This window comes from Lissotriton vulgaris, chromosome 8, assembly GCF_964263255.1.
Source record: "Lissotriton vulgaris chromosome 8, aLisVul1.2, whole genome shotgun sequence".
Lineage (NCBI taxonomy): Eukaryota > Metazoa > Chordata > Amphibia > Caudata > Salamandridae > Lissotriton > Lissotriton vulgaris.
In genome coordinates, this window is record NC_141696.1 from 31,517,813 (window position 1) to 31,530,401 (window position 12,589).

At 41.5% G+C, this 12,589-nt stretch overlaps 1 protein-coding gene across 1 annotated transcript in view; it reads left to right on the forward strand.

Moving 5' to 3' along the window:
* The window catches only part of LOC147693309 (extracellular calcium-sensing receptor-like), a 34,362-nt gene extending 23,271 nt beyond the window's left edge, over positions 1-11,091 (forward strand). Inside the window, exons 3-4 of the mRNA XM_086935920.1 lie at positions 2,336-2,459; positions 10,166-11,091. Of these exons, the coding sequence (XP_086792046.1) occupies positions 2,336-2,459; positions 10,166-11,091 (1,050 nt within the window). The remainder of the gene's footprint in view (positions 1-2,335; positions 2,460-10,165) is intronic.
* The last annotated feature ends 1,498 nt before the right edge of the window (positions 11,092-12,589 follow it).

The window sequence follows — 12,589 nt, forward strand, 5'->3', positions numbered from 1 at the left end:
TGTTGTTCGCTTGGAGAGAACCGGCTCAGGCTGGCCCTTATCGAAGGAATGTATTTTTCTCCACTCCGAAGACACAACTTCAGGCTGGCCAGCTGGGAACGTGTCCTTGGTACGGGGAGGTACAAGAATTTGGTGGGCGGCAGGTTACTGGCCGTAACTTTCCATGAAAGGACAAGCTTCCATATTAGCGAGCTACAGGAGAGGAGGAGTGGTCAGTTCAGCGTGGTGTTCATTCCAGCTTGTGTGCAGTTCAGCCTGGAGCTCAGAACAGCTTGGAGCTCAGAACAGCTGGGAGCTCAGTTCAGCTTGGAGCTCAGTTCAGCTTGGAGAGAGAGAGAGGATGTCTGCTGGAGCTGCAGAATAGAGTGCAGTTCTTGAATGGAGAAAGAAGGCAGACGATTGCTGAAGATGAGGAGAGAGAGAGCAGTGCAGAGAGCATCAAAGAAGGCTGTCAGCTGGAGCAACTGAACCAGAGGCGTGGTGATGTGGTGAAGGAGGGAGAGACAGAGAGAGCCCTAATCCCACCAGAGGCAGAGAGAAATCTTCCTTCTGATAGGTGAGGTAGTCTGAACTAGTACACTTGCATCTTAATCTTGTCTTTATTCCCTAGGCTAATCTTTTCCCTTTCAGCGGTGTGTTAAAGTATCCTGCTACCCCACAAATAAATTGTATGTCTAATCCTTTTCTTTCAGCGGTGTGTTAAAGTTACTGCTAGTTATAGAGACCCCATAGTTTTGTATATGTGTATTTTATCATTGCTACAATAAACATCCCCATTAATTAGTGAATTAGTGTGCATGGGTTTTTTTATGATAAAGCTAGCCTGGCTTCTAGCCAGTTGCCGTTGAGCCACTGATGGATCAGAAGGGAGTAGGAGCGCTTAAATCAAGAAATAACTCAATCACATAGTATGTATCCCCATACAGTGAGGGTAATCTCCTTTCCTGGTAGGTATTACTGTTTGAACAGATGCTACCCCTGATCAGGTAAGTAATAGTGAGGGAGAGAGGAGACCTGCATCTAAGGGACCACGTTAGTACACCCTCCCATAATCCTGTAAACAGCGTCTTCTGTTCCAAAGCATAGGTAACCTTTTTCTCCTAGTCAGATGTTATAGCCAGAACAGATGCTGCCCCTGATCCGGTAAGTCTGAATGACTAGGGAGAACAGGGAGCCCTTGAGCTAGGGAATTGTTGACACTAAGTAATTCGGCCATCCCATAATATTATTGTAGTAGCAGACCCTTAGTGAATAGACAGAGAGCTGAAGGTGTTCATAGGAATGTGGTCGTCGTTGATATACGGCGTTAGTGAGAACGCTGGGGAGGATTACCAGCGTGGAGGGCTGCCGGATTGCGGCCCGTGTGTAAATGAGAGCGTTGGGGGGGATTACCAACGTGGAGATCTGCCGGATTGTAGATCATTTGGAAAAGAGAGCATTGGGTTCTGCAGGCCCGTGTGTAGACACGCCGGATTGTGTGTCATGTCTGCCCTGGGGTAGATCAGTCTGGGTCTGAGTGGCCGCGAGACTAACTGATGTATAAGTGTGGTGTAGGGTATGGATATCCTTAGTAATTAGTGAGTATTCTTAGTATCCCTATAGATTTAGTGGTGTTTCTGATAATATGAGCTTGTATATTGCGAGTTCCCCATCCTCAGGTAGGTACCCAGGTGCCTGGATAGATGGTCCTGAGGAGGTATGTGGTTACGTTCTGGCTGGGTTGGAGGGGCCCCTAGGGGCTGATCCCATCTAATCAGAAAATCCGGCCATTACAGAAGGCAATACCATGTTTACTGGTCACATTGGAACACTGTGGCACCCACTCGATAATGGCACCCACCTTCAGCATACTGCTGGCCCTGGAATTCACACCCATGGCATGAAAGTTATCCACTTCTGACATCATATTAGCAAGTCTTGGCATACTACAGATATCCATATGTATGCATAGTACAACCAATTGAATGCAAGTTGTAGATGTAGTTTGTTGCTGTCATTTATAGGCTGAACCGCACAGTCCAAAGGCTTCTTCTATGTTGATGACAAGTCATGCTATGTAGACCTTTTAAACATAATCTAATCCTCATCCATTCATGTACTCACTCATTCATCAATTCACGCACTCAAACGCTAATCAGATACAACCATGAAGTGTCATCATCCATGCCTCCAAACATTGACTCATTCTCAGTTCACCCACTCACGCATCCACACAAACACCCACAAACACATCACAAACTTAGCCATTAATGCAGAAGAGTTTCCAATTATAGAAAACCAGTCTGATGGGCTTTGCCAAAGCTTATTATCGGGGTTCTTGTTGTTTCCTCCTTAGGTCCCGCGCTCTGTCTGCAGTGACCCCTGTCATCCGGGGTACCGAAGGGCCGCCAGAGAGGGGGAGCCCCCCTGCTGCTTCGACTGTGTCCTCTGCTCCCAGGGAGAGGTCAGCAACATCACAGGTGAGATGCCTCTTGACATTCACTTAGGGCTTATTGTCCGCCCAGGTAAATCTGTGTTACTATCACTGTGATTAATCTGGACAGCATGTGTTAATGCCAGACAGGCAGGGACTCAACAGAGAATGCAGTAAAATGCTGACAGCACCAAGGAGCAGACACTGGAGTGAAATGTAGGCTAAATCTACAATGGACGTAAGCAGTCATGTACAGAATACGCATATAGGATTCCCCAGAGAGGTTTTGCCAGCTGAGTGTTAAGTTTCAAAAGACAAAAACCCTAAAAATGTATATTAGAAATGAAACAATGTTATTTAATAATCTATCAATATGTTGTAAATACATGTGCGTATGTGTAGGGAGATGAGTGGGTTACATGTGCATTAAGGCATGCATGCGAGTTTACAGATTGTGGATTTTGTGATTAAGTATGACATTTATGAAAAACTTCAGCCGTTTGCATGTCAAGTGATATCTTCCCAGAGACATTATAAATTATGAAAGTTTATATTTCATGCTCCACAAACAGCAACAAACGCAGGTAAACAGCAGAAGCATTAACAGAAGCAATGAGAGTATGAGGGTTTGAAAGAAAACTGAGACAGAAAAGAACAACCCAGGCACTGTCCATAGGACGCGTTATTAATTCATGATATTAGTGATGTCTAGCTGTTCTTGCAGAATCGCAGTTTACAATGCATTCTCTTGGGGAAGGCTTCAAATATTCTCTTAGTTAATGCCATTTCTCCTAGTGGAACTGTACATATTGTACAATTCTTCCTTCTAGTGCTATTACAGTCCCACTGTGTTTTTCCACGGTTGTTTCTGTGTTTTTGTACATGGGCTCTGTGGGCTCGTTGGTGCTCCTGTGCAGTGTTCTATGTCCTGTGACGTCATTGGACTCTACTGGGGAGAGGGCGATTGGTGGAGGAGCTGAGCAGATGTCAGTGTCTGGGCTCCACTATTACTTTGTACTCCAGACAATAAAGCAGCGATTCTCAACTACCGAGGTGTCTGGGGTCACTACAATGTGGTGACGCACGGTCTGGAGTGCCCCTAGGGCGGAACTAAGGTCTACGATTGCAGGGACAACTGATTGAGGATTGGACGTTGCAATTATTTGTTAATTTTGCTATCATCATAAGTTAACACCTCTCCACCACTTTGTTCACATTTACCTCTTACCTTTGACCCTGCTCCCCTGCCCCTTCCTATGACTTGGTATTTACAAACATCCCATTGACAGCTGATGTAGGTTGAGACTCAGTGTGAGAGACGCTGACTGACCAGATGATGTGGCACCGAGGCTGTAGCTACTTTTGTGACTCAATCAATCAATCAATCAGAATCTAATCATGCGTGACTACTCTCAAGGCGCGGGGGGGGGGGGCTAGGTCTGTTGTTCATTCGAACAGCCAGGCCTTGAGGTCCTTCCTGAATTGTGGCAATGATGGTGATTAAAAGAGATTCTTAAACAGAATAAGGTACTTTTTAACATAAATGCGGCGGTCTAGTACTTTATATTATTACTATTTCTACTTCATTGGTAAATGATTCGTTTTTTTTCTTTACCTTTCATCAGTTGCAACAACTGTGGCCACAATGCATTGGATTTTTGTTACACTTTCTAGATGAGGTAGGATTTCTGTTACTTTTGAAAGGGCACCGCTCTGCACATCACTCCAAACTGTGTCCCTCATGCCTCTTGTGGGTTGCATGCTGCTGCTCCTGAGGAGGGTGTAAGCCTCTGTGTTGCATTGTCATGTTAGAACGTGTGGTCATGTGAATTTGCGTTGGCGCCTTTATGGTTTGGGGAAGTGTCTTTATTTGGTCTAGGAAATTGGATGCATCCTCTTGATTTGGATTTCTGCCCATGTGAGGGTTGGCAAGACAATGGAAACCTAGAGGGAACTGTATGGCTGTGAGAAAAACATGAGGGAGCAAGTTCTGGGTCTCATGGAGGTGATTTTACTCGATAACCTATTACGATGCGATCCTTGCGACTCATTGGCGGTCTCCCGTCAAAAGATTGGACTAGTTAATCTGAACTTGGGACTATGGGCTGTTAAAAGCAAAGATTGGACAGTGGGCGATTCCGTAACATGGTGCAAATGAAGTAGTCCATTACTACCCGAGCTCCCAAAATGTCAGCATTAGTCCACCTCAGCCTTTTTGGTCTCTTTATTGGGAACCTTCTCTGAGATGAGTAGAATGGAAGGCCTATTTCCTAAAGAGCTTGGCAGAAATAGATCAAGAGGGGAAAATGCTGGTGGAAAAGCAGAATATGATTCATTTGCACTCTTTCAGACCTATTGAGTTAAATTGCACAATACTTTTATGTCTAAAATAGTTATTGTAGGTGATGGTAATGTGTTCAATGCTGAACATTCTTGGTTTAGAAAGTACTTTGCACCAAAAGTATGTATGGGTTTAATTAGATATACATTTTAACAAAGGAAACAAAATTAGGATGAATCAGTGGATGATTATGATATGTGGCGGAACTACAGAAATTGTCTACTGACTGCAAGTTTGGTGCATTTCAGGGTTACCTTATTAGTGTTCAAATTGTCCTGAATGCAAGTAATCCTGCAAATCTGGAATGACTTTGGTTGAATGGCGACTCCCCATCAGAAGACACAGCTATTGTATGATAGGCAGAGATTCCGTGGAGCTGTGTTGCGGATAACTCAGTTAATAAAATTTCTGGTGTTAAGAGCGATGCTCCACAGTCTAAAGAAAAATAGAAACCCAAAGGTGGCACCAGATGTAAATGTGGCAAACACTGTCCTGCTCTTAAGCAGGAATGCAACAGTTGTGACATAATGGTCCATTTTGGAAGGGCTCATAGGAAGAGGAATGGGATAAAGTTTGTGGGTGACAACACCAGTATTGGAAATGGGTCTGACAGTGAAGAATCCAGATATAATGAACCTATGAGTGCGAGTGGTTGTAACTGTAAACCCGAGTGCTGGATAATTATAGTTGGGATTGGAATAAACATTTATGCGGATTCGGGGTCACCTTATACTATTGTAAAGTGTGAAAGGAAAAGTTTGTGTATAAAATTTGAAATTTTTGGTAAAACCAGACACACCTCCGGAGGGGTGCAGCAGTGAAAGATGGATATGATTGGTTTCAAATGGATTACATTCAAATTCAAACACAGGTATACATGTGGGGAATTGAACATATCTGGGAAAGGACCTTCAGTTCTTGGTTGGTTCAATCAGAAGAATTTACATATTATTATTGATCCAAATAGTAAGGAAAAAGTTATGATTGTTGAAGATAGTGTGTCTGTTGCTAATTTAGGTTGATAACATTTCTCAGTGTTTAGCAAGCAAATGTGAATGGATTTGATCTTAAAATTTACTGAAGAATGTTGCATGCCCAAAAGTGCGTAAGGCAAGATACATTCTGATGATGGTTAAGGGAGGGAGTCATCACATCACTGCAGTATCTATGAGCCCGCGTCCAACTAGCTAAGGAGCCTCAGTTGCCCACTCCCAACCTTTCCAGAGAATCACATGATTCGGCAGCCTAGAAGACAACACTGTCGACCCTTTCAGGCATCGTGGTAACATGACGCACCCTTTCACTCTTACTTGTACTTGTCCACAATAAGATAAAAAAGACACAAAAGAAGTTTGCTATGTTTATTTAAACTATCGTGCTCTAATATGCAATATTTGCACCACAATCAGACAACAATTGCCTATCAAAAAATATAATTAGCATGGTTAACAAACCATATACCCTGTCATGTTATAAGACAAATTAGCTGAAACAACCCTTTTTCTACTAAAGCTAAATTATTATACATTATAGATCTCTGGGATTAGTGGTGGACCCCGTACCTCAGAACACATAGGTGTCTGCTCTGCACCTCAACTGATACAGCACTCTTGCTTCAGGACCTTCTCTCAGAGTGTTTTTTCAGAACCCCTGTCCTCAGTTATTTACATGATAAGTCTACTCACAAACAGCGCTGCATTCTCTTGATGTCTATGTGTTAGTGTCTGACCAGAGAGAATAACAAGGGGCAATGTTGTTTGACATTATCTAGGAAAAGAATGAAATACGAAAACATGTGCATGCATTTTTTGTGTGAAAATACAATGTGGCTCAACGGCAACAGTGTTATGTAGTTAAGGGTGCAAAATAAAAGTTGCCTACAATGTGCAGAACTAGGCTAATATAGGAAAAACAACAACGGGCCATGATAAAAATACAGAACATTCTGTGTACATATAACATGGCAGTCATTGACATCATGTTTACCAACATTCTGAATATTATGCATACATTTGTCATGTCATACTTTCACATTGTATTTACCGGTATTGACATTGTCTGTGTACACATATTATGGCGTATATTGACATCGCATTTAACGGTAATGACATTGTTATGTGTGCATATATTAGTGCGTACATTGACCTCACATTCAACAATATTATCAATAAGAATAATGCAACATATCCAGAGCACAATCTCAATGAAAATAGTCCTAGACCTAAACCCACATTGGTGAATGTCATTTAAGGAGATTTCTACACCGAAGAGTAAGAATGATGTCAGCTAATTGTTTGGGACTTGTAGAATATTTCTCAAAATATATTCCTCATTATGCAGTGAAATTGTACAACATCAGACAGTTTTAGAAGAACAAAGCTAATTTTGAGTGGCCTACAGAATGTGAAGATAATTTCAGTAACATAGAACCATCCATTAATAGCGCTACAGTCCTAAAGTTTTGATCCTAATACAGATTCTATTGTGATGACTGATGCCAGCAATAAGGGGTTGGAAGCAGAACTAACACAGATTGATGGGAAAAGTAAAGAATGTCCCACAGACAAAGGATATTCTACTATTGAAAATTAGGCATTGGCATGTGCGTGTGCACTTGACCACTTCAGAACATTTGTGTGGAGAAAACTGTCATTATTGAATGTGACCATAAACAGTGGTGAAACTGTTGAGCAGCGACAGAACTATTAATGTTTCAGCAAGAGCTGCAAGGCTGTCCATGTGGATGCAAGGCTACTTCTTCATGGTTGTGTATGTACCTGGAAAAGACAATGTGGTTGTAGATTTTTAATCCCAGATGTATTCACAATTGAAAGAATGTGAGGATGAAACATCGAATAAATTGCAGGTAGCCTTGGCATATGATCAGGGTGTACGGCCTGTGAAAAATTAACAGTGGCAGGTGGAATATCAAAATAATGAAATTTTGCAAAGGGGTGCAAGTTTATAACTGCTAAGTTGCCAAGGAAGTAGCTCTTAGGTAAAACATTGAGGTCATTCTGGGAAACAAGATCTAAATTCTCCTTGGAAAATGGAGTGATTTTGAGAGTGGACAGAATCATTCCTCTAAGTAACCTACTGGAGTAATTCAATTTTGCCATGAAAACGATTTTTCATTGTTAGGATGAAATCTATTGTTAAGAAATTATGTTGGTGGCCAGGAGTAGATATGACTGTAGAGTACATGTCAGGGAATTGTTCAAAACTTAATAAACCTCTGTAGACTTTGAGACCACCTATTGGTAAGAAGCATAACCACAAACATTTTGCGTTAAATTGTTGCTGGTAATATTATGTGACCAATAGGCACTCCACAACAATATGGTATTGTTCCTATTGATTCTATTCCAGATGGCCAGTGGTGGAAGTTGTTGAAATAGCAAACACGAATCTGTTTTATGTTTCTTGGATCAGGTTTTGTGTTAGAAGGGATACCCTCTAGTGTTATTAGTGACAATGGTACACAATTCATGTCTAAGGGCCTCATTATGATATTGTTTGGAAAGGCACTGAATGGCATTCGGATTTTCCTAACCTGTGTCGGCACCCATGTTTCCGACTGACTCGGAAACATTTCTGACCGACCGATTATGATAGAAGGAAACCGTTCGGTCATTCCGACTCGGTTCCGACCGGAATTCAGAAACTGAGTCGATCAGAGCTGATTTGTACAGCTCAATGGACAGTGCTTCTGAACGTCCGATTACGATGTTGGATTACGACAGCCTTTCCAACGCGTCCGTTTGACATGAAAAGGCAGTCAAAAACGGAGTTTGGGGGCCCCTAGCAGACCCCCCATCATCCTGAGGCCTCCAATTGGGGCCAGGGGAGTACCTACGGGACCCCCTTGTAGAGCCATGCACATTGTGACAGGCACCATGGGGTGCACGTCGCAGGGTGCAAGGTTTTCTGCAACCACCCATTTTTTCAATGAGAGCCTGTGTCGTCGGTCGGAACACAGGCTCCTATTGAAGTCAATGGGATACTTTCCGGACAGTGTTTCGAAGCATCATATTCTTTTGGTTGGAACCTCCGACTGCGAGTCAATCAGATCTAATTACGACATGGAGTAAGTCAGAAAGCTTTTCGATCGATATCGTAATGAGGCCCTAAGTTGTTTTTCAAGATAATTGGTGTGAAACATAGAACTACATCCGTGTACAATCCCAGTGGCAATTAGAAGGTGGAGAGCTTGACCCTAGTGCTTAAAGAAGTAATTCTGTCAGCTATTGCCTATAAAGTTGATTATGCTGTTCCATTGGGAAAACATTGTGGGCTTATAGAGTAGTGAGTATAGAGGAAACTGGGGTTTTCCCATTTTTGATTGTGAGAGGGAGGAATCTTCAAACCAAGTTTAATCCAGCTTGGTTATTTGGTTCTTGTGTGGAGCAATGGTAAAGTTTAAATGGGTGAATTGGTCTACATAAAGAAGCCAGGCATGGTTTACAACCAAGAAAAACTTTTTTTTTTGATCCTGCTGAAGTGGTGAAAGTGTTACATAATAAGGTTCATCTTAGTGTTGTAGGGCATGGGACTTCAAATGTTTAGTGTTGGGGAGAAAGAAGCGGTGGAGGAATGTTGGCCATGTCCCAAGGAGAAGAGCAGCTGAATGTGTGGATGATCATGAACCTATGTTGTTAGTGGGCGTGAATGTGAAGGGGCCCATGTTGTCATTTGAAGTGAATGTGTAGGAGGCACCCATAAAGAATGGGATTGGGGTGTTGAGTAGTGTTGAGGAGGCGGAATAAAAAATGGAATCAAGTAGTGTTGACGAAGTGGTGTTAGAAGCAGATTTTAGGGGGCCATATCGGAGAGGAGGCCCATGTGATGGAAGTTTGGTGGATGCATGGAGGGGTCAAGAGAGTGGTGAACTGATCAGTAGCAAAAGAAACAGGAAACCACCCAAGGAAGACTACATTCATCGTGGTAACGTTTAGAATTATTTATGCCTTTGTAAATTATTTTGTCCTTTAGAGATTTGATTTTGCATTATAGTCAACTTTGATTCTATGCTGTATCTATGTAGGGGGATGTGTTGGATTGTGTCCCTTGCTGTGTTTACATTTCTCTGAGCCAGCCCACTTCTGTGGACATTGTTCTACCTCTCCACATGAGGTCTACACTCTATAAATTACCCCAACATGTAGAGGCAGCATGGACATTTGAAATATCACTTTCAGAATCTGGGGTAACGATGTTACAGGTTTACTCAATAAGGTTCCATCTATATTCCAATTTCATAAAAAGACTGATTTTTTCAAAGCTGATCCTTGTATACTATTTTAGCTCAGTTTGTAACAAGATCAGAACTGCTTAATCCCTGGGATCTGATTACAGATTTATATTATTGGTAATTTATTAGAATTCTACTGAATGTTTACATTTCTATTTAGGTGCAGTAAATTGTGAGAAATGTAAAGAAAATGAATGGTCCAATGAGAGGCGAGATCAATGTATTAAAAAAAGGATGGAGTTCCTAACATTTGAAGAACCGCTGGGTCTGATTCTCACTATTTCTGCCATCATCATGATCTTACTGACTGCATTTGCGCTGTTTCTCTTTTTTAAGTACCAAGACACTCCCATCATCAAAGCCAACAATCGTGGATTCAGTTACCTGCTCCTTGTTGCCCTCATGTGCTGCTTCCTCTGCTCCTTTATGTTCATTGGCTATCCTAGTAGGCTTGTCTGCATGTTTAGGCAGACTGTGTTTGGGGTTGTATTTTCCATCAGTGTCTCCACTGTTCTGGCAAAAACCATTATTGTTGTTATTGCCTTCAAGGCTTCCGATCCCCATAGTGCTGCACGTAAATGGCTGGGCTCAAAGATGCCATGTTGTATAGTAATCTTTTGCTCTTTAGTACAAATTGCAATTTGTGTTACATGGATCATCAACTCTTCTCCATTTCCTGATCTAATTATGACATATTATAATGACAAAACAATTGTTGAATGTAATGAAGGAGGCACCATCTTCTTCTACGTCATGATGGGATACATGGGCCTCCTGGCCACAGTCAGCTTCATAGTGGCCTTTCTCTCAAGGAATCTCCCCGACACCTTCAACGAAGCCAAGCTGATCACCTTCAGTATGCTGGTGTTTGTCAGTGTGTGGATCTCCTTCATCCCAGCATACCTGAGCACACGGGGGAAGTACATGGTGGCTGTGGAGGTGTTTGCGATCTTGTGCTCCAGTGCAGGGCTGCTGGGGTTTATATTCTTTCCTAAGTGTTACATCATTCTTGTAAGGCCCGAAAGAAACAAAAGATCTTATTTAGTAAGAAAAATGCACACAGTTAATAAAGTCAAAGAAGTATAATGGCCTGTGATAATTTTTAATACCATTCATAATCGGTTCCCCCATAGGATACACTATAGATACATCAAAATGCCTGTCATCATCTACAGATGACCATCAAATAAATTGGTAAATTAGTGTCAGCTTTACCTCTCAAAATTGAGCCTCACAGTAAATGAAATAGGATCCGATCCAATTTGTTTGACCTGTTCTATTACTTGCCAGTGTTTTGTGAGTTAATCAAAGATCACTAGATTTTCAATGATAACCAGACAAAATGTTATGTCCCTATCTGGCTGTCAAGAGACATTGCTACAGTTCCGAACAATTCTTTTTTTATGCTGTCCTCAGTACATTTATTTCTATTAAACTTTAGTGTTCAGAAAAGCCAGTATTCAAAGCAATGTTTGATTGTATTCAATAAAGATCCAATGTATTGTCTAAGTTTAGAATTCACTTTAAACTCTACAGGACTCGTTCTAAGTCATGGGGTAAATAGGTGGCAATAACCATGTTGATAAATTATGACATGTATGTGGGTCAGTAATTACCACTTCTTCCTGTTTCAGTGGGTCAGAAGGAGGCATCGCATGAGATATCGGTCTTATTTTGCACCAATTGCCACCCTGGCCTTTATTTAACACTTTAGCTCAGACAAACAAATGTATCCAAGTGTGGCATTTATTGCCTAACTCCCAATTCCAATAGGATTTCTTCAGAACTTCGAATGAGGAGCTGTTTATTATTCATGAACATTTGAGAGGTCTACCCAAATCTTCTAGGAACATTACATCTTGATCTTCAATCCTCACTGGAGCATCTGTCTATTTCATCGTCACTTAAGTGTCTGATCCTTCCACAACTGTCACAGTGAAAGTACTGGACTTGAGTTTGATTGCTGCATTTTAGGGCCCGATTACGGTGTCGGTCGGAAAGGCTTTGAGCGGCATTCGGTTTGTCCAAATCCAACTCGGAAAACAATATTTGGATCCAGCCACCAAGCAGATCATACATGAATGCAGAAATGGGCATTCAACAATAAGGAGGCTGTCTCTCGTACCATCTCAAAAATAAATCGATTGTTATGGTCACATCTTACTAGTTTCCAATAGCAAAAAAAAATATTAATATTAATTGGAGGATTCTGAGCGTTGGGAGCAACACATTAGATAAATTACTGTAAACTTCCAAGAAATTAATATTCTAATTTATAGAACAGAACACCTCAAGGGGCCCTAACGCTATTTTAAACTGTGGTAATATTCATAAATTGCTGAATTCAATCTCAGAGCTTAACGATTTAACATCGGATGATTTAAATTCGGTTGAATTTAAACGAGATCCTAACAATCCCACTAAAGAATTGTCTTATATGGCATGGCACTGCGATAAGACTGTTTCTAAAATTCTAGATAACAGCTCAACCTTTGAGAAATGGGGCATCAAACTACGGACATGTGATGAAAACGGTTATCCAACTTTATGGAATGAAAAGCCAATAACAAAAAACCCTGTTTAA